A 23,212-nucleotide genomic window follows, 5' to 3' on the forward strand; every position below is an offset into this window, starting at 1 on the left:
CCTAACCAGTAATAGCAATCACATCTTTAATCCAAAATCACATCTACCATGTGGTCTTCCATAATTGAAGATGGTGCCTGCCCTGCAATCTTCCTTGATAGGATAGGACAATCAACTCTCTGCTTATACCCTAACAATAATTTCTACTAACTGATTTAAGTGGCTTTACACAAAAATTCTCAATTGCAATAACTGCTGAAAAAGGAAATAAGAATGAAACAGAAAATGCCAAAGAGGGCTCTAAGCTTACAGCTTTTGAGGTGCAGGCTAAAATCTGAACCCAGCAGCCCACACCAGGGTTTACTAGGCTCCTGATCTACAAAGGTTACACCACCAACATGTAATAAAATTCTTATTATTCATGATTTGCTTTTCTAGACTGTCACATATCAATGAAGGATCTTAATAAGGGTTCTATACAAAGTTGAAAAAAGAAAATTGTAAATGTTTGATATCATAGTAGAATTAATAATAAGTTATTATTGAAGGGCTGTGCAGACTATAGTGACTCCATTTTGTTCATGTACTCTTATTGACCTCCAGTTCCAGGAATAACCACAAGGTATTTCCCTGTAACTGAGCCAACCAATAAGAAGTAAAATCCCCTCTCACAATACCCTCTAAGCTTGCCAACATCCTGAAACCAAAACAACTAGTTTCTTACCTACAGTTATATAGTTACAAAGTATCTCTCTACCTGGAACCCACCAATCCTGTTAAAGGTCATCTAACTCCTCCCTGAAACTGTTACTTTGTTTGCCCAGCACCTGGTTGTGGGTTTTTTCTTTAAAAAGCCTGCAAGCCACTTTGAGTTCTCAGTTCCAGCTTCTGGAGTCGGCCTGCTTCCCTGATTGATCAGCTTTGTTTTGCGTTGGATTTAATAAACTTATTTCTTGTTTTCAGTTGAGCTTGAGCAGTCTTTGTCTCATTATTTCTGGGACCCCTGAACCAACAATTATTTCAGTGGTACTTAAGATAGTAGATAATAGTAAGTGTTATGTTGGTAAAAGGTACTGAAATGGAGATAGATCGTTCTCTTAATGATCCTTATGATAGTTAATAAATTTTTGTGGGTTACACATGTGCATGTTAAACAGAAAGGATTAAAAGAGAAATCTAAAATGATAAAAAGATCAAAAGAGGACATTAAAAAGACGATCCCAGCACTCGGGAGGCAAAGGTAGGAGGATCACCGTGAGTTCCAGGCCACCCTGAGATTACAGAGTGAATTCCAGGTCAGTCTGAGCTAGAGTTAAACCCCACCTCAAAGACCAAAAACAACAACAACAACAACAAAAGATGATAGAAAGAAATTGAATAAGTGATACAAGAAGGTGTTGGGAAAGGACGATAAAAGGTTTAAATTTTCTTTCAAGGGAAACTAAAAAATGTAACTCAAACCTGTCACTCCCAAGTTTCAGGCCTCCAAATTGCCATCAGCTGGGGAACAAATATTCAAAACACATGAAGCTATGGAAGACATCCCAACCCTGGTCCCACAGACTCATGACAATTTCATGGTGCAAAATACATTCAATCCAACTTTTAAAATGTCCCAATCATTCTTTAAAACAAAACAACACCGTTTGAAAGTCCAAAGACTCATCTGAAACACAAAATAGTCTCTTAACTGTAGGCCTATAAAACCAAAGCACAGGTTAAATACATTCGGCACATAATGGCACAGGGCATGAATTTACACTGTTAAAGAAGGCATAAGAAGGGAAATCTGGACCAGGGCAAATATTAAATCTTGGATCTCCTTGTCCAGCACCTGGGACCCACGTTAAAATTTCTGGGGTCCAAATTCTGCCCCTTCAGCCTTTGTTGCTTGCTTTCCCAGAATATCTACCCAACCCAGAGCAGTCAGCTTTGCTTGGCTGCCATCCCATAGTTCATGCATCTCTAAAATCTTGGGGTCTCTACTGCAACCTACAGTTCATCCTCAAGGCTCCATGATATTGTTCCTCATGGTCTCTATTCAGGGACTATGACCATGCTCCATATAATCTAGGGACCATCTCCAAAAAGTTACAAATCCAAAGACCTCTCTTTCCTGCATCTGTCATACTTCCATAACCAGTATCAGGTATTGTATCAAATTTGCATCAAATCCAGTGGGGAATAAAACAATTTGAAAAGCAGGAAATTCCTTTAGCAACTTTCTTCTGGCCCCTTCCTTTCAAAAGACAAGCAGCATTCTTCTGCCCCAATGCAGAATAGATGGCCCAATCTCTATGGTGGTAATCTGTCAAACATTTACAGCTAAGCTGGGCTACAGCTACAGTCTCTGGCCCAAAAATTTCATTTATTTCTCTGCTGACTTATATTCTGATGCTCTATGTTCTGCCAAGCACACCAGCCCATTACATTTAAATTTAACGTTGCTTAAGTTTTCATGATATAGAAAGAGCACAGTCAGCCTTTCACACAAAATTCCTCTAGCCCAGTTTCCATAAAGTTCTTTTTCCCTCATAAGATCTACACAATGGAATTCTACTCAGCATTAAGGAAAATGAAATAATGAAATTTGCAGGAAAATGGATGGACTTGGAAAATATTATCCTAAGCGAGGTTATACAGTCTAAGGAAGTCAAATGCCACATGTTTTCTCTCACAGGGTTGGGGGCTGGGAGAAAGGAATAAGGAGGGAAACTACACAAAACTAAAGACTAAAGTAGTACGTTAGGATATGCCTTCTGGGATACCAGTATACAAGATACAACCCTCAATTAAGGGAGATGGGTGGACCAGATTGCTATGTCCAGTAGAAGTTGGAGAAAGCTTAATCCTAAAACCATAGGCTCTCGATTGTGAATCCCAGACCAGAGCTGTGTTAACCTAATCCTCCCACCCCCCCTCCACACACACACACAGGCCAGGGATATCCATGAGGACCCAAAATCAATTTAGGCTACTGCCAGCACTTTGTTACCCAACAGAGATAAATGGTAAAACTCTATTTATGAAGATACCACAGGATGCCATCCCTGGGCACCAAGAGAGCACATGTGACTGAGAGGAAAGTCAGTCCTCTCCTGATAAACTTTCATAGTATTGGAAAGTGCTATGGGAGCTACTAAGTGACAATGGTCACCAACAGCATAAGTAAACAGGAGACTATGGAAACTATAGAACCCAAAAGATAGACAAGAAACACACACTTGTGCAATACTGGCACACAGCCTGTGGGAGTAACCAACAGACCACCAATTGCACATGAGGCCTACTCAGTGGAAGAGAGCTCATAACTGGTGCTAGGAATCATGCCAATGTCCCACAGACAGGAAATACAACACCCAGAGAGAAACCCCTATTGTTCTCTGGATAAATTGAGTAGTTATCGTCCCCAAAATGCCTCTTATATGCATACTGCCCTTTAATCAAAACTGATTTTACTCTTATTTTGAGAATCTGTTTTATTTTACAGATGACAGATAATACTGAGGAGATCCAATATCCACCAATTCAATAAGAAAACATAGCTGTCTGTGTTCTTCCCAGTTCTTGGCACCCCCTCAGTGACCACCAAGGAGAACCATAAGCATATGCAAGGGCAAGGAGCTTTATTTCAGGATTAAGCTCAGTCTCTTGACTTCACCAATGCAATGGATCCATACAAGAGCCTTGAGCAGCAGGGGGGGCAGGTTTTTTTTATAGGGATTTGAACAAAGAAGTAGGGAATGTGTACATGATTGGTTGATTTCTTAGGACATTGGAGGCAAGATTGGTGGGCAGGAGCTAGGTAACTAAGCAACCTCTGTTACGATTGGCTAAACAAGCAGCAATAACAGTTGTATGTATTTCGATTGGCTGAGACAAGGAGGTAGGAGGGATAAATCTCTTAATTGGCCGTGGCAGGGAGGTAGGAGGGACAAGTCTTTGGCAAGTCTCAGGTATGCTGGGCAGGGGGCAGGGCAGCTACCCCTTTGTTCCTTTGTTTAAACTGAAACTTGTAACTTAGGCCTAACCAGGGCAGCACTCTATGGAAGCCTGTCATGGTGTCATTCAGTTTCTGGGTCCTTCATTCCCCCCTCTACTTGTGACTTCAGGAGACCCATCCTTGGGTCTTTATTGGGGAAAAGACTGTAGAGGACGGTACTGAGTTCTTAGCACCATGAGCTGCACTGCATTAATTCGTTCTCTAACAAAGGTAATTATTCTATTAACAATGTAAGGTCCTATTGTAATCAGCAACAAAAATATAAGTAATGGCCCCAATAAAGCAGACAACAGGGTGGTCATCCAAGGAGAATGGCTGAACCATGACTCAAACCATCCTTGAGATCCTTCTTGTTGTTTTTTTTTTCTTTTTAATAATCCCTCACAAATTCTGGCTAGTGATTTTTTTTAACAATTCCAGAGTGAGCAGCATAAAAGCAACTTTCTTCTCCCAGGGCTGCACATAGTCCTACTTGCTGGAGAAAGAGTAGATCTAAACCTCTTCTATATTGCAGTACTACCTCCACTAGAGACAAAAGTGACTCTTGTAGGTGGGAAATTGATTTTTCTAATTCCTGAATGTCCAAATGTATAGCTGCTCTAAGGTCAGCGTACTGTTGCTTCTGGGTTACTAAGGAGGTTATTCCTGTTCCTGCTCTGGCAAGTCCCAAACCTATCAGTAAGCTAACACTTAGAGCAGTAATAGGGTCTCTCTTTATTCTAACTGGATTTGCACTTAGTTGTTGGTCTGTTTCTTCAATTGAGTGATAGGTTATTCTGGGGACTAGCTGTACCTGTACACAGAAATCTTTAGCATTAGCCAACACAGATGTGCTAACACAGGGGGTAAGTCCTGTGCTGCAAGCCCACCAGGAGTTTTCGGAGGGAATAAGATAAGAGGGGGATGTGTTGATAAAGATGGTTTGGTTACACAAGGGGGGAGGAATTGAATTGGGACTGGCACCACTAATGCATAGTCCTTGTCCTGATACCTGTTGGAGGGTGAGTCTTACAGTCCCTGATTGTTGCCATCTACATTTATTTACATCTGGTTACACACTATATGAATCAGAGACTGCTATTCCTTCATAGAAAGGGGGGTCAGTGCCATAGCAGAGCCAGCAGGCCGTAGTAAGGTCTGGTCTGGTGGCATGCAGGACCACAAAGGAGTGATTAAGGAGGGTGAGAAGGGGATTACCTAGTTTAGGTATTTGTGGAGGGATGCTGGGCTGAGAACTAGAACTAAGAATGTTTCCTGGTGTCAGAGTGGGGTCAGAGACAAGGGCTGGTTCTGGTTGTGGTGGTGGTGCTAGGATCTTGTTTGAGCCTATGGGCAACATTTTAGGATGCGATACCTGCAGCCGAACACTTAATAACCCACCTGGGTCACGGGGGGGGGGGGGTCAGGTGGTTCTGGTCATAGATTCTTATTCCCCAAATTAGTCCCTGTAGCCACCTCTGATCTTGTTTGCCCCCTTCAGTAAATGATAGCTTGATTGGGTTACAGTGTCCCTCAGTCCGAGTTCATGGAACATATTGTGCTCCACTTTAGGAGACAACAACTGACTTCCTACCAAGTTCCTGCTTACACTTGGGGGTGGTGCCCCTGGTTATAGACAACAGGTCATCTTTCTTTGGGGCTGCCCACCAGATATGTCCAGTAGACACACAGTACCAAGCCCCACAATAGTATTAATCTGCCCCTCCACACTGCTGATGATATGTCTTACCCCCAATATAACCAGGGCATGCATAGAAATGAAGCTTTTGAGTTACTGATTTGGACCATGGAAGCTCAAGAAAAGTGGCTAGATCAAAATATAGATCTGGGAACCAAGTCTCAAGGGGGTGGAAACCAGTGGTAGAGTTTAGAACCTCCTGAATAGCTAGGTTATAGATTTCCCAAGTCAAGTTGACTGGTTGATGGGGATTAAGGGAAGAAAGGAGGCTACAGTAGGCACAAGCAGTGAATAGTACAAACATAAAGAGCGTATAAGCTTGAGTTTGAGAGGGGATTTTTGATCCCACTTGACTTTCCATTGTGGTTGGTAGTCCTCAGGTTCAGCTATTGGATCTGCTGGTCGGATGTGGGTGTGATGAATCCAAGTGGCAATTCCGTCCACCTTCACAGCATGGTCAGAATGATGACATAGGGTCCCTTCCAGCGGGGCTCCAATGTCTCATGGTGATGGTGGCAAATAAACACCCAGTCTCCTGGATTATAACCATCAGTTGGTGGGGGAGGTCAAGGCTCATATATGGCCTTCAACCTTGGCCATACCTCTTTATGAGTTCTAGCAAGAGATTGAAGAGATTCATGCAATTGTTGATTATCAAATTCAGCAATTAACTCTGCCTTTAAATCAGGCAGAATTGGGGGTGGTCTTCTAAACATTATTTCATAGGGTGTTAAGCCTATCATGTAGAGTGCAAAGGGAAGGAGAGATACCCAGTCCCCGCCGGTCTCCATGGTTAATTTAGTAAGGGTCTCCTTTAGGGTCCTATTCCTTCTCTCTACCTGTCCTGAGCTTTGGGGTCTATAAGCACACTGTAATTTCCAATTCATCCCCAAAATCTTAACAACTTCATGTGTTATATGAAAGATAAAGGCTGGTCCATTGTCTGAGCTCAAAAGAGCAAGCATTCCATACCTGGAAAGGATGTCCTCTAGGATTTTCTTAGTTACCACTTGAGCTGTTTCTTACTTGGTGGGGAAAGACTCAGTCCATCCTGAAAAAGTATCTACAAAAACTAAAAGATATCTGTAACCATATTTACAGGTTTTACCTCAGTAAAGTCCAATTCCCATTGTGCTCTGGGCTTGGAGCTTCGCTGGCATGTCCCATCTCCTTTAGGATGATTGTCTGCATTAGTCATCTTACAACTTAGGCATTTGTTAGCAATTTCTTCAATGTGAGATCTTAAATTGAGTATTTATTTTGAGGTGACTGTGCCTTATCAGTTCTTCAGTGCACTTTGTGCCCAGATGTGTAGACTGGTGCAAATGTTGGAGAAGCTGCTTAGCCAGGCATGTGGGAAGGATCAACTTATCATCCCCACTTGTTTGTCCTTCTCTTTGTTGGACTGTATTAGATCTGCCACCTGGACATCTAGCTTAGATATTCTGTCCTCTCCTTCATCCATTCTACTGGTGAGATTTTCTACAGTTTTTTATTTCATTAAGTGTGTTCTTCATTGCTAGTAATTCTGACTGGTTTTTCTTTATTATTTTTATTTCCTTATTTATGTCTTGCATTGCCTTCTTTATTTCATGAAATTGGTGTCCTGCATCTTCTTTGATTCCTTTGATTTTCTCTCTGAGTTCCTCTTTGACTCATTTGATTTGTTCTTTGACTTCTTTGAACATATTTACAATCATTCTTTTGAAATCTTTCTCAGGCATTTCCTCTAACTCGTTCTCACTGGAGGTCATTTCTGATGCATTAATACTTTTAGGTGGATTTATATTGTCTTGCTTTTTAGTGTTTCTTGTGTTATAATGTATATATTTTCGCATCTTGGATTAAGTTAATGCTTGGATTTTCTATCTAGCTGGGTATTCTTAGCTGTATCAATTGATCTGATGTTATATATCTTCAGGGTAGGAGCTTAAGGTATTAGGTGTGGCTCTTAAGACTCTCAGAGTATCTACACAGGTGTTCCTAGTGGTTGAGTTTGCCTGCTATGGGAGTATTCAAGTAGGCTGAGTGGAATAAAATATAGGTAGATTTTAAAATTTAACTAGACACTGTACACATTCAATCAAAAACAGCACCGAGTATTTATGCAAGAGTAGTTATTATAACAACCAGATCCTCTACCAACAAAGAGGTTAAGATTTCTGGTCTGTTGAGGGATCCAAGTCAGCTTGTGACCAAGTGAGACCCTTTCCTGGTGCCATCCCAGTTATCTTTTTGGATGATTTTTGTCTCAGTCAAGTTGCTGAATGGGTTGTTGGGCCACTGTTCTGATTTCTGGAGCTGGGCACTGGCTTTTCCTGCGGGGAAAACTGAACCTGGCAACTGTGGCCCTGCATATCGGCATCCCCGCTACTAGAACCACTACTGCTGCTGCTGTAGCTGCCACTACTGGAATTGCCGCTGCTGCATCTGAAGCTGCCACTGCTGGAACCATCACTGCTACCACTGAAACTGCTGCTGCTGGATCTTCCACTGCTGCTGCTGAAGCTGCCACTGTTGGTTATGCTGCCACTGGGGCCGCTGTTGCCGGTGCCAGAGCTGCTGATGTTGCTGCCGGACTCTGCTCCTGCTTGGGTCCTGCTGTTGGCTCAAGTTGGCATGGCCGGTCCCGGGACCGCTGCTCTGTTTGATGGAGCTGGGCACAGGCAGTGGGAGAGGGGAGGGAGCCGATGCTGCTCTAGTTCTCTCGCTGTTCCACATGTTTTTCTACCTTGTGATCTGCTCCTCTGTTGTTCACTGCCACTCTCCCTTCACGTTTCTAGCATTTGCAAAGAGCTCCAGTGTGAGTGGAAACTCCCCTCACCTGGTTGTTCCTGTGGCTCAGGCCGAGCTTAGCAGCTTTCTGGTTCGCCGCCGCCACCGCACTCATCCTCACTTTTTATCTAACCTTCAACACCCTCTTGGGTTAAAGGCAACTTACTAATATGTTTGGTGTCCTCCTCTGAACACCCTGGAGTGTCAGGTAAAGTTGGAGGTCCTGGGTCTGGGAGTAGAGTCAACACCAGTTCAGCATCTAGGGCAGCCCTCTTAGTGACTTCATCTGTCCTCATATTTCCCCTGGCCACCAGAGTATCATTTCTTTGGTGGCCAGAGCAATGCATAATGGCCAGTTTAGTGGGCAACCATAAGGTAGCCAAGAAGTCCAAAATTTGCTCTTTGTTTTTAATTGCCTTTCTTTCTGCTGTGAGGAGGCCCCTCTCTTGATAGATAGCTCCATGTACATGGGTAGTCGCAAAGGCATAATGGCTGTCTGTATACACATTCAGCTTCTTGCCTTTGCCTAGCTGCAAAGCCTTTGCCAGAGCAATAAGTTCCACCCGCTGTGCAGAAGTCCCTCTAGGTAATGCTGCCGCCCAGACACTCTCTGTCTCACTCACCACAGCAGCCCCTGCATACCTTTGTCCATTTTTTCATGAAGCTGCTTCCATCAGTATACCAGGTAACTTCAGCATCTGGCAGGGGCTGGTCAGTCAAGTCTTCTCTGATGCTGTAAACCCAGCTCAGGATCTCTGTGCAATCATGGAGGGGTCCCTCCAGGTCTGGGTCCATCAGCAGGGTGGCTGGGTTGAAGGCTGTGCTGGGAAAGAATTGTATCTGCAGCAGGTTCAAAAGTAGGCTTTGATATGGGTTATACGAGCATTACTCTTCCATTGGTCAGGGGGTTGTTTGAGAACTCCCTCTATGGTGTGGGGAGTGACCACCTATAATTCCTGCCCTAATGTTAATTTGTTGGCATCTTCTACCAGAAGGGCCGTAGCTGCTATTATTCGTAGGCATAGTGGCCATCCTGCCACTATCCAGGATCCAGTTTCTTTGACAAGTAAGCAACTGGCCGATTCCAAGGTCCCAATGTGTTGCAGTCCAGTTCGCATTGCTGTTAGAAATCACCCAAGCAAGAGCAGCTTCTGGGAAAAAGAGATTTATTTTGGCTTACAGGCTCGAGGGGAAGCTCCACGATGGCAGGGGAAAATGATGGCATGAGCAGAGGGTGGACATCACCCCCTGGCCAACATAAGGTGGACCACAGCAGCAGGAGGATGTGCCCAACACTGGCAAGGGGAAACTGGCTTTAATACCCATAAGCCTGCCCCCAACAATACACTCCCTCCAGGAGGCATTAATTCCCAAATATTCATCAGCTGGGAACCTAGCATTCAGAACACCTAAGTTTATGGGGGACACCTGAATCAAACCACCACACAATGTCTGAATTAACACTCCTTTAGCTATTCCATTTTTTTCATCTTCATAGAGGTGGGAGGCCTTGTTAATGTCAGGCAACACTAGTGCAGGTGCAATCAACAGGGCCTGTTTTATGCATTAAATGCCTGATCCTGGGCTGAAGTCCACTGGAAGGGAATTCCTTCTTTGGTCAATTCATATAAGGGCCTGGCTTTCTCAGCAAGCCCAGGGATCCATAAACGGCAAAACCCAGCAGATCCCAGGAACTCACGCACCGCTCTGCAGGTGGTGGGAGTTGGTATACTTAACACAGTCTCTTTTCTGGCCTGGGATGGCCGTCTCTGTCCATATTTAAGAATGTATCCCAGGGCTGGAGAGATGGCTTAGTGGTTAAGTGCTTGCCTGTGAAGCCTAAGGACCACGGTTCGAGGCTCGGTTCCCCAGATCCCACGTTAGCCAGATGCACAAGGGGGCGCACGCATCTGGAGTTCGTTTGCAGAGGCTGGAAGCCCTGGCGCGCCCATTCTCTCTCTCTCCTTCTATCTGTCTTTCTCTCTGTGTCTGTCGCTCTTAAATAAATAATTAAAAAAAAATAATGTATCCCAGATATGTTACTTCTCTTAAACAAATTTGGGCCTTTTTGGCAGAAGCACAATACCCCAAGTCTCCTAAAGTTGTTAGTAAATGTTCTGTGCCTGCTTGGCAAGCCTGAGCTGTGTCTGCAGCTATCAAAATGTCATCAACATATTGCAATAAAGTCAGATGTGGGTGCAGTTGTCGGTACTCACCCAGATCCTCATGCAAAGCCTCATCAAACAGGGTAGGTGAATTTTTGAATCGTTGGGATAGTCGTGTCCAGGCCAATTGTCCATTAAACACTTGTTCTGGGTCATGCCATTCAAGGGCAAATAGTGGCTGGCTTTGTGCTGCCAGCGGTAGACTAAAGAAGGCATCTTTTAAGTCAAAAACAGTATACCACATTCTGGAGGGAGGCAAGGAGCTTAAGAGAGTATAGGGGTTTGGCACTGTTGGGTGGATATCCATCACCCATTTGTTAATTTCTCTTAGGTCCTGGACTGGCCTATAATCCCCAGTATGTGGCTTCTTTACTGGTAGGAGCAGAGTATTCCATGCAGAATGGCAGGAGACAAGCACCTCAAGGTCTTGGAGTCACGTAATATGGGGGATGATTCCCATATAGGCTTCTCTCAACATGGGATATTGCCTCACTCTGATGGGAGTTGCTCCGGGCTTTAATTCCACCCAAATGGATAGTCAATGGGAGGCCAGTCCCATCCCTCCTGTTTCTGTCCAGGCCTTAAGGGAACTTTTGCAACCACTCAGCAATGTCCATCATGGGACTTGGTTGTTGGTGAAGTCTATATTCATCTTCAAATTGCATGGTCAATATTTGTACTGGGCACCCATTTCTATCGGTAAGATGAGGCCTATCCAGGTCAAAAGAAATTTGAGCTCCTATTTTGGTTAGTAAGTCTCTTCCCAGTAAGGGGGAGGGGCATTCAGGTATGACCATGAAGGAGTGGGATACCTGGCCCATGCCAAGGTCCACTGTTCTTCAGGCAGTCCATGAATATTGGTTCATACCAGTGGGCCCTTGCACTCAAGACTTTTTATCTGACAGTTTCCCTTGGGGCTTTTTAGCACGGAATGCTCTGCCCCACTATCCACTAGAAAAGTGATAGGTGTCCCCTCCACTCTTAAGGTTACCCTAGGTTCGGGGAGGATGTCCACACCTCGTCTCCCTCAGTCATTAAGCCCTTCTAATTCCAGGACACACACTCACTCTGTGCAGCTGATTTTCTGAGGAGGGTTCTTAGGACATTCTTTTACCCAGTGCCCCATCTCTTTACAGTAAGCACATTGGTTACAAAGGAGTTTGGGCCTTTCTCCTGAAGGTCCCTTCTTACCTTGCTGTCCTGCAAGTTTCTTGTATTGCCAACGTTGGGTGTCAGGGGACTCTGTGGTGGCTTCCAGGAGAACCTTAGACAAATTGTGGGTACTTGTTTCATTTGCTGATGCAATAGCTTGGGCGTGACGTTCCTTGGGACTCTCTGTGTTATTATACACTTGTTCCACCAGCTCCCGCAAACTCTTATCTGCTAGCCTGTCCATTTTTTGAACCTTCCTCCTTATATCTGGGTCTGCCTGGTTAACAAAACTGAGAATAACTGCTGTCTTATTTTCTGAAAGCTCTGGGTCCATAGGAGTGTATGTACTACATGCCTTCATGAGTCTTTCCAGAAAAGTGGCAGGAGTCTCATCTTTACCTTGCTGCAGATCACTCACTTTAGCCAAATTAGTGGGACACCTTGCAGCGGCCCTGAGACCCCCCCCATTAGAGTCTGGCGGTACACCTGGAGTCTCTCCTTACCTGCTGCTGTGTTAAAATCCCAGACTGGTCTAGTAAGGGCCAGAAGGTGTCAATGATAGCTTGATTATTGGTGGGGTTCCCATATGTGCCTGGAACCAATTTCCAGGCTTCATTCTGGATTCTCTTTCTTTCCTCTGTGGTAAAGAGAATCTACAACAATTGTTGAGAGTCATCCCATGTTGGTAGGTGGGTAAAAATAATAGAATCCAGAAGATCAATAAGCCCCTGTGGTTTCTCAGAGAATTTAGGAGTCTGCATTTTCCAATTATATAGATCACTAGTGGCAAATGGCCAGTAGTGATGTGGCTGGATACTATCTTGGTCTGGGGGGGGGTCACATAACCCAAAGGGGAAACATTGTGGCCTCTGGGTCTGGGTGTGGACTCTGGGAGGCCCTACTACGGTTGTGGGGAGGACTAAGTACAGTTGGGGGTTGGGCTATTGGTGGTGGGTCTTGAGATTGTGGTTCTGTAGGCGGAAGCAAGTTTATAGGTGGTGGAGGGTAAGGAGGAGGAAAGATTAATTCTTCTTCCTGGGAATTAGGAAGCACAGGATATAAGGAAGCAGAGGGAGGAGAAGAAGGGGACTCATCTGATTATATTTCTTCTTCACTGTCAGAACAGTAGTGGTCTCCTGTGGAGGGTGAAGAAAAGGTTTAACCCAAGGGGGGAGGGTCTTCCACCACATCCTGCTAAACCAGGATGTAAGGGATCTGGTCTGGATAGCCATGAGGTTCTTGGAAAATGTTTTCCTGGACTTGCTGTATGATCGGTAGGTTGAAGATGCCCTCTAGTGGCCAACCCACATTAAAGGTGGGCCATTCGTTCCTGCAGAGAACAATGGGTTTACATATATATATAATCTCTGCATTAAGGTTATGAGCTCTAACTTTAACATCTGGAAAATGGTCCCTCACTAAAGAAAGAGGGGTAGTCTGCATCTGTCCCATCAGTCCAATCACACAAACACTAATTCCAACAAAGAACAGAACAAAGAGACAGCAAAAGAGTTCAGCTTGGCCAGAGACTACAAAACCAAAATTGAGACAATGGGCTCTCGCTGTTCTGTGGTAGTGATCCACGTTGCCTCTGCAAATCTACCAAAGGGATGCAATCCCCTTCTGGTGGGCCTGGGGCACCCAGGACTTGCCATGCATAATCCCCTTCTGGAGAGCCTGGGGCACCAAGGACTTGCTGTTCAGATGAAGTGGCCTCCAGGGGCGTGTCTGCCCAACCACAAGTTTTCAGATGAACAGAAAGACAGAGAATATATATCCAGAGAAGACAAAGCACAAAGATACACTTATCAGCTGGCGACCTAAGCTCCACGTGTTGGGGGTCCTCAGGGTATATGGGGGGGGAACCCCAGACGAGCCCCCAAATGTTCTGCCCAGCTCTCGGCACCCCTTCAGTGAACACCAAGGAGAACCATACTCCTATGCAAGGGCAAGGTGCTTTATTTCAGGATTAAGCTCAGTCTCTTGACTTCACCAATGCAGTGGATCCATACAAAAGCCCCTAGCATCAGGCAGGGGCAGGTTTTTATAGGGATTTGAACAAGAAGTAGGGAATGGGTACATGATTGGTTGATTTCTTAGGACATTGGCAGCAAGGTTGGTGGGCCGGAGCTAGGTAACTAAGCAACCTCTGCTGCAATTGGCTAAACAGTAAGCAGTAATAGTTGTATGTATTTCGATTGGCCAAGACAGGGAGGTAGGAGGGATAAATCTCTTAATTTGTTGGGGCAGGGAAGTAGGAGGGACAAGTCTTTGGCAAGTCTCAGGTATGCTGGGCAGGGGCCAGGGCAGCTGCCCCTTTGTTCCTTTGTTTAAGGTGGAACTTGTAACTTAGGCCTAACCAGGGCAGCACTCTACTGAAGCCTGTCATGGCGTCATTCAGTTTCTGGGTCCTTCATCTGCTCACTATGAGAAGTGCCACTACCACATTTTCCAGGGTCCAGGAGAAACCACAGCGGAAGCAACAGAACGATTATTGCTCCCAATGCTACCTGGACAACAGCGTCTAGGGAAGTAGCAACAAACACAGAGGTGAAATGAAAGCATATTGAAACAGAAATACAGAGGCTACAGAGGACTCTACACTAAAAATAAACTGCTAACACACCCAATGCTCAGTGATTGCTGTGAATGGGGGGGGCCAGGAAGATCATAAGAGCCATAGGAAGTATAGAAATATCCTGAGGTACAGCTCCACCCCTAGAAATTTACAGAGACCCTAACCAAACCTCACTGAACACCAAGGACCCTACTGAGAAGAGCCCTCAGGGAAATGGGGACCATGGGTGAGGATATAAGACTATAACTTATGTAAAAAATATATGTGTTGCTGGGGATGGAGAGATTGCTTAGTGGTTAAAGCGCTTGCCTGCAAAGCCAAAGGACATCGGTTCAATTCCCCAGTACCCATGTAAGCCAGATGCACAAGGTGGCACATGCATCTGGAGTTCATTTGCAGTGGCTGGAAGCCCTGGTGCGCTCATTCTCTCCCTCTCTCTCTCTCTCTCTCTCTCTCTCTCTCTCTCTCTCTGCCTCTTCCTCTTTCCCTCTCTCAAATAAATAAATAAAAATAAAATATTAAAAAATATATACATATGTATTGCCAGGCATGGTTGCCAGCACCTTTAATCACAGCACTCAGGAGGCAGAGGTAGGAGGATTGCCTTGAGTTTCAGTCAGCATAGGCTAGAGAAAGACCCTATCATGAAAAAAAAAATGTATGGTGTCAGTGTGTGTATACCAAAAAATGTACACACACACACACACACACACACACACACATATAGTTTTGGGATTTTTTTGAGGCAGGGTTGCTCTCTAGCCCAGGCTGCCCTGGAATCCACTATGCAGGCTCAGGGTGGCCTCGAACTCATGGCACTCCTCCTACCTCTGCTTCCTGAGTGCTGGGATTAAAGGCATGTGCCACCACACCCAATAATATATATGTATATATATATATATATATATATATATATATATATATATATATATATATGTATTAAAAACCAAAGAAGAATAATGGAGTCAGTGGAGGGAGGATTTGGGAGGGGGAAAACAGAGGGTGGTGGGAGGTGAATATGATCATGGTATAATAAACAATAAAAAATAGCTGGGTGTGGTGGAACACGTCTTTAATCCTAGCACTCAGGAGGCAGAGGTGAAAGGATTGCTGTGAGCTCAAGGCCACCCTGAGACTACATGGTGAGTTCCATGTCAGCCTGGGCTAGAACAAGCCCCTACCTTGAAAAACTTAAGTAAATAGATAAATAAATTATACTTAAAAAAAAGGGCTGGAAAGATGGCTTAACACCTAAAGCTTAAGGACCCAGGTTCAATTCTCCAGTACCCAATTGAAACCAAATGTACAAGGTGGTACATGTGTCTGGAGTTCATTTGCAGTGGCTAGAGACCCTGGCATGTCCATTCTCTCTATATCTGCCTCTTTCTCTCTCTGTCTCAAAATCAAGTTAAAATTTATTTTAAGAGTCAGCTGGGCTCTGACAAGGGGAAGTTGGCTATAACACCCCAAAGCCTGACCCCAGAAACACACCTCCTCCAGCAAGACTTCACCTCCTAAATTGCTACCAGCAAGGAACCCCACATCCAAAACAGAAGAGGTGGGACTGGAGAGACAGCTTAGTGTTTAAGGCACTTGCCAGCAAAGCCAAAGGACCCACGCTCGATTCGTCAGTACACATGTAAAGCTAGATGCACAAAGTGGCACAAACATTGGGAGTCCCTCTGCAGTGACTGGAGGCCCTGGCACCCTCATTTTCTCTACCAGTCTCTGCTTTATCTGTGTCAGCTTGTAAATAAATGAATAACTTTTTTTTAAAAAAAACCAAGAGGTTATGGGGAACACTCTACATTCAAACCACCACAGAAGAGTTCTGCAAAAAAAATTCAGCCTTGGTAACTTCCTATAATCCCAGCACTTATGAGGTGGAGACAAGAAGAGCAAAACTTCAGGATTCACCCTTGGCTATGTCAAAATTTGAGGCCAGTCTGGGATACATAAGACCCTGCCTCAAGAAGTTGATAAGATGACTTAGTGGGTAAAGTGCTTGCATTGTAAGCATGGAAGCCTGAGTTAGAATTCCTAGAACTAATATAAAATGCTCAGTGTCATGGTTTGTGCCTGTAATCCCAGAGCTGGAAAGGCAGAGACAGGGAATCTTTGGGGATCACTGGCTAGGTTGGCTAGTGGAGTCAGTGAAGTCGAGGTTTAATGAGAGAGACCCTATTTCAATGAATAAAAGTGGAGAGCTATCAAGGAAGACATGGGACATCTACCTCTGGCCTCCACAAACATGTGCACATATGTCCATATACCTGTATTTACAGGTATTAAGAGCAATCAAGTCCCTCTGTACCCTCTGGATGGGTACAGCTTAGGGGTTAAAACACCAGGCAGTCTAAGTCCCTGTCCCAGAGGCTCTTGAGCTCTTCTTGTCTTTTTTTTTTTTTTTTAGAGAGAATTGTTGTGCTGGGGCCTCCAGCCATGTCAGTTGAACTCCATACACGTGCACCACCTTGTGCGCATGTGCCACCTTGTGTACTTGCTTCACCTTGTGTGTATGACTTATGTGGGATCTGGAAAACTCGAACATGGGTCCTTAGGCTTCACAAGCAAGCACCTTAACCACTAAACAATCTCTCCAGCCTTCTTCTTGTCTTTTAACAAGCAAAGAATTGACAAATACAGACATAAAGAAGGATATGTTATGAAAGATTTATTTTAAGAGAGTAATATCAGAAAGTGGAAGTAAAGCAGAAAATCTCAATTGGGAAGCTAAGGAGTTCTGAGCAAGTAGCTACATGACAACTTGTATACAGTCATCTTATAACTTTGGAGATGTAAATTTAGGCATCAGGTTGGGACTAGCCTCATTAGCCAAACAAATGTATATGTAGCACCTTGATTGATTGGTGGTTCAGGGAGGTGAACATAGAATCAGATAGAGCTTGTCAACAAAAACTCAAAAGCCCCAGAATTGGTTTTCTGGAAGAAGGAAGAACCAAGAAGCACTTCTTGACCACATATTGAAGCAAATGAGTTTCCTTCTAGTCTTTCCAGGGCAGGTCAGTATCTGTGTTCTTTTGGACCTATGTCCCCAACTAACTACCTGCAAAACAAGGCTACCTTACTTCTACTCTCCATCACCTGCATACACACATACACCCACTCATGTATGAATATGAATACACACACGCACATGCACCATACACAAATAAGGAAGAAAGGAAGGAAGAAAAACAAAGGAAGGAAGAATACTGGGTATCTTCCTCTAATGTTCTTCCACCTGGAGCTGTCATTGTTCAGTCAGATTAAGTGACCAGTGAGCTCTAGCAATATTTCTGTCTCCATACCCCTCAGCACTGACATACAGGTGTGTGTAGCCATACCTTGCTTTTTACATGAGTGCTTGGGATAGAACCCACATCCTTATGTTTGCACAGCAAGCACTCTTACCCACTAAGCCCAGTCCTAGGATTTAATTTTTTTTATTATGTATTTATGTTGTTTTTTTTCAAGGTTGGGTCTTACTCTAACGCAGGGTGACCTGGAATTCACTAGTTTCAGGGTGGTCTCAAACCCATGGTGTTCCTCCTGCTTCCATCTCCTGAATGCTGGGATTTAAAGGCATGTGCCATCACACCCAGTTTATATATTCATTTTTTAAAAAAATAAACGGTTGTACTCTTCAGTGCCCTACCCCCATCCCAATTCTGCTGAGGGTCTTTAGTGGGGTTATTGGTATTCATTGCAGGCACCAAGATGCCTCAGTAAGTCTGTGGTGGGGGAAATCCCTGAGAATATTTAAATAGCTATTTTATTAGTTATGTTTCTTATTACTGTGATAAAATACCTGGCAAGAAGTAACTTAAGGGAGGAAGAATTTGCTTTGACTCATAATTTGAGGGGATACAATCCACCATGGAAGGAAAAGTCTAGCAACAGGAGCAGGATGTGGCTGATCATATTGCATCCACACTGAGAAAGCAGAGAGGTGAATGCTAGTGCTCATCTGGATTTTTTTTCTTTTCCCCATTTATATTTGGGTTTTGTGTGATTTCTGGTCGTGTGTGTGTGTGTGTGTGTGTGTGTGTGTGTGTGTGTGTGTTATGCAAGTGTATGTGCAAGTGTTCACACCTTATACCCATGCATGTGAAGTCCAAGGCATGTCAGGTGTACTCTATTGGTCTTCTGCCTCATTTCCTAAAGTTGACAGTGGAAATCAACATCACAAGTCTAGCCCTTTTTAATTTGACACCAAAACACATCATCTTGGATTTTTTTTAAATTTTGAGATAGGGTCTCATCTCATGTAGCTCAAGCTGTTCTTGAGCTCATTATGCAGGTGAGGATGACTATCAACTCCTGTTCTTGCTTCCACCAGCAAAGTAACAGCTTATAGGGGTGTGTGTGCCCCAACACCTAGCTCAAATACATCATTTTTAAACCATAATAATTACCTAGCACATTTACTGCTATATGGATATTGTAGTGTGCCGCTCAGGCATATCCTTTCTTTAGGGCTGAGGGATTTGTCCTCCCTACTGCTAAAGTAACATTGAAAGGTTAATTCTTCATAGCAGGCAGTGTGAAGACCTGTGTATTAGGATTGCGGAGTAGTATTTCTTTGGGTAACTTTGCTTTGGAGAAGGTTTCTGTGGCTCCAGAATCCCATTATCACATTAACATGTTCAAAGAAATTTTTTTGAGAGATTACCACCATTGAGACTGGGCCAGCTGATCTGCACTGGCACAGCAGGAAGAATGCTAACTCTTAAAAGTAGTAAGCATAGAGCCAGGAGTGGTGGCACATTCCTTTAATCCTAGCACACAAGAAGCAGATTTAGGAGGATCACTGTGAGTTCAAGACCACCCTGAGACTACATAGTAAATTGAAGGTCAGCCTGGGCTATAGCAAGACCTTACCTCAAAAAACGGGTGCAACAGTGGCACATCTGTTATGGGGGAAAACAACTGGCCTCTAATTGGACTGGAGGCCTGCTCCATGGGAGGGAATACATCCCTGATACCAAAAACCTACAATAAGAGTAGTCATGGGCTGGAGAGATGGCTTAGCGGTTAAGCGCTTGCCTGTGAAGCCTAAGGACCCCGGTTCGAGGCTCAGTTTCCCAGGTCCCACGTTAGCCAGATGCACAAGGGGGCACACGCATCTGGAGTTCGTTTGCAGAGGCTGGAAGCCCTGGCGCACCCATTCTCTCTCTCTCCCTCTATCTGTCTTTCTCTCTGTGTCTGTTGCTCTCAAATAAATAAATAAAAAATTTAAAAAAAAAGAGTAGTCATAAGCCTTGGGGTGGTGATGTCTGATGGTATCTGGCTAAATGTATACACTATGCTCAACAAACTGCCCAGAAAGTACTTGTTTTTAATGTTCATACCCATATATTAATGCAACTCTCACTTTTGGGTAGAGAACCTTCTCTTTTCAGATGGCAGTAACCTTGGGATGTCTCAGAAGGCACTATGGTGCTGAGAAGAAGTGACAGAGGAGTGCTCAGCACTGAAATATCTTTATCACACCTTCCACGGATCAGGGCCCATTGCAGAAGACGTGGCAGAAAGAATGTAAGAGCCAAAGGAAGGGTAGGACTCCTTACAATGTGCTCCTCCAGACACAAAATGGCTCGGATATCCATGACCTCACAGTGCCTGACACTACCTACACAAGACCATCATAATAGGAGGAAAAGATCATGACATCAAAATAAAAGAGACTGATTGAGATGGGGAGGGGATCTGATGGAGAGTGGAGTTTCAAAGGGAAAAGTGGGGGGAGGGAGGGAATAACCATGGGATATTATTTACAATTATGGAAGTTGTCAATAAAAAAACAAAAATTAAAAAACAAACAAGAAAACCTTACCCACAGCCACAGAAGAGGGGCAGAAAGATTGTAAGAGCCACAGGTTGAGACATCATGCCCAGAGGCACTCCCTTCCCCTCAAAATAACTGCTACTCCCACTATGCATAACCCACAACCCATAGAGAATATCTGCAACCCCACTGTGGAGGGTCAACAGCAGAATGAAGGAAAAGAGGGTACCAACACATGATGTATCCATACAAAATATGTTGTTAGTAATAATAAAAGAAAATAATGTTTTAATTTTTTTTTGACAGAGAAAGAGTGGGGAGAACAGGCATGCCAGGGCCTCCAGCCACTGCAAACAAACTCCAGATGCATGAGCCCCCCCTTGTGCATCTGGCTAATGTGGGTCCTGGGGAATTGAACCTGGGCCCTTTGGCTTTTCAGTCAAACACCTTAAGCTCTAAGCCATCCCTCCCCCCACCTACCCACCCAAGAAAAGATAGAAGGCTGAAATTAGGCCACTGAAGGTATTTTCTTGCTCTTCAAGTCATCTTTATTTCCCTCTGGATTAACAATTTGATAGTAAAGCCCACCTAATTTTGGGCATATAACTAATGAGGAAAGAGAAAATCATTTCAATCTCCAACACAATTCTTTTGGATTTGGCCATGGGGCAATGCCAGGCAGAGGTTTTGGAGATCCTGTGTGGAAGCCCCGTGGAACATTGAGGATGTATTACAAAATATATTCTTTGTCTCCCATTTCCCACAGTGTTCCCTGAGCCCTAAAGGAAATGGTGTGTATGCTGAGCACTCATCAGTCATTCATTTTCAGCGCTTGACCAGTTAGGATTCCCTGCATTTGAGGTGCTAAAATAGCTCAGTTGAGGAGTCCCTGCATTGGCAGCCTCCCACTGCAAACAAACAAAGAAAAGATTTTCTGATCAGGATTGAGAGCAGAACTGATAAATGGCAACCCATTCTTTTTTGTTGTTGTGGTTTTTATTTTTATTTATTTATTTGAGAGCGACAGACAGAGAGAGAAAGAAGCAGAGAGAGAATGGGTGTGTCAGGGTCTCCAGCCATTGCAAATGAACAGCAGATGCATGCATGTGTCCCCTTGTGTATCTGGCTAATATGAGTCCTGGGGAATCCAGCCTCGAACCAGGGTCTTTAGGCTTCACAGGCAAGCACTTAACCACTAAGCCATCTCTCCAGCCCTCTTTTTTTAAAACAATAAATAAAAACTCTGTATGTATGTCTGTTTATCCATGTGTGTAAGTGAAGGCATGAATTACTGGGGTCCACGTGTAACACCGTGCACATGTGGAAGTCAAAGGATAACCTCAGGGTTTGGACGGTTAGACCATTTTGTTTGAGTCAGGAAAGCTGACCTGCGAGCTACCAAGCATTCTCCTGTCTCCACCTCCCATCTCATTGTAGGAACGCTACGATTGTACAAACATGTGCTACCATGTCCAGCTTTACATGGATTCTGAATATCTGAACTCAGGTCATTATGTTTGCAAGAAAACTGCTTTTAACCCCTGAGCAATTTTCCTAGCCTCTAGTCATTCCTTTTTAAATTTTTATTTAATGTATTTATTGATTGATAATTTCATACATGTAAATAATGCACTTTGATTACTTTCACTCCATTACCTTTCTTTAAAAAAATTTTTTGTTCATTTTATTTATTTATTTGAGAGCAACAGAGAGAAAGAGGCAGAGAGAGATTGAGAGAGATGGGGGTGGAGGGAGAGGATGGGCACAGTAGGGCCTCTAGCCACTGCAAAAGAACTCCAGATGGGTGCACCCCTTTGTGCATCTGGCTAACGTGGGTCCTGGGGAATTGAGCCTCGAACTGTGGTCCTTAGTCTTCACAGGCAAGCACTTAACCACTAAGCCATCTCTCTAGCCCTATTACCTTTCTTTTATGCCTGTATACCATTCCCACTCCTGTTGAACCCTTTCTTCTTCCTATGAGACAGAAATTGGGGTAAGGAGCCCGGCATGGTAGCACACACCTTTAATCCCAGCACTCGGGAGGGAGAGGTAGGGGGATCCCCATGAGTTTGAGGCCACCCTGAGAATACAGAGTGAATTCCAGATCAGCCTGTAGTAGAGTGAGACTCTACCTTGAAAAACAAAAAAAATAATAATAATAAAATAAAGAAAGAACAAAAAAGAAATTGGGGTAAGGAAATTTAGAAGCCCCTCTCCCAAGGTTATGTCCTGTAATAGTTTTTTATATTACTGTGTTCTGTACTGCATATTATTTTGTGCTAACACTGTAGTTTCAAGGCTATGGAGCCCCTATTATAAATTATTTTATGTTTCGTTTTGTTTTTCAAGGTAGAGTCTCCCTCTAGCAGAGGCTGACTTGGAACTCACTATGTAGTCTCAGGGTGGCCTCGAACTCATGGCGATCCTCCTACCTCTACCTCCCGAATGCTGGGATTAAAGGCGTGTGCCACCACGCCCATCCCCCCACATCATTTTTTTAAATTTTTTTTTCTTTTAAAACATATTTTTATTTTGTTGCAAAAAGGAGTAGAGGGATGGGTGTGGTGGCGCACGCCTTTAATCCCAGCCCTCAGGAGGCAGAGGTAGGAGGATCGTCATGAGTTCGAGGCCACCCTGAGACTACATAGTGCATTCCAGGTCAGCCTTTGCTAGAGGGAGACCTTACCTTGAAAATTCCCCCCCCAAAAAGGAGTGGAGGTAGAGTGAGAAAGGAAAAGAGGGGGAGGAAGGAGGGAGAGAGAAAGTATGGGTGCACCAGGGCTTCTTGCTGGAAGGCTTTGCAAGCAACTGCCCTCAACCACTGAGCAATCATTCTAGTCCCCACATAATTTTTTATAAATCCCAAATATATGGCTTTCAAAATCAGGGCCAAGCACCCTTCAATATTGGACCTTGGGAGGTTGAGGCAGGAGGATTCCCATGAGTTTGGAACCAGTATGTGAGTACATAATGAATTCCAGGTAAGCTTGGGCTACAGTGAGACTGTACCTTGGAAAATAAAGCAAAACAAAACAAAAAAACAAGGCCAAATCATTATTACACATATTACAAATAGTTCTTCAAAATTATTTATGGAGGCCTAGAGTGATGATGCCTGCCTTTAATCCCA

At 44.0% G+C, this 23,212-nt stretch overlaps 1 protein-coding gene across 1 annotated transcript in view; it reads right to left on the minus strand.

Annotated features, from left to right (window-relative positions):
* Positions 1–22,091, minus strand: part of LOC101610374 (polypyrimidine tract-binding protein 1-like) — an 89,062-nt gene extending 66,971 nt beyond the window's left edge. The window contains 5 exon segments of the mRNA XM_045140439.1: positions 9,039–9,236; positions 10,613–10,764; positions 11,753–11,990; positions 12,217–12,350; positions 22,025–22,091. Coding sequence (XP_044996374.1) covers positions 9,039–9,236; positions 10,613–10,764; positions 11,753–11,990; positions 12,217–12,350; positions 22,025–22,091 — 789 coding nt within the window.
* Positions 22,092–23,212: the final 1,121 nt, after the last annotated feature.

The sequence above is a fragment of the Jaculus jaculus genome, chromosome X (assembly GCF_020740685.1).
Source record: "Jaculus jaculus isolate mJacJac1 chromosome X, mJacJac1.mat.Y.cur, whole genome shotgun sequence".
NCBI lineage: Eukaryota > Metazoa > Chordata > Mammalia > Rodentia > Dipodidae > Jaculus > Jaculus jaculus.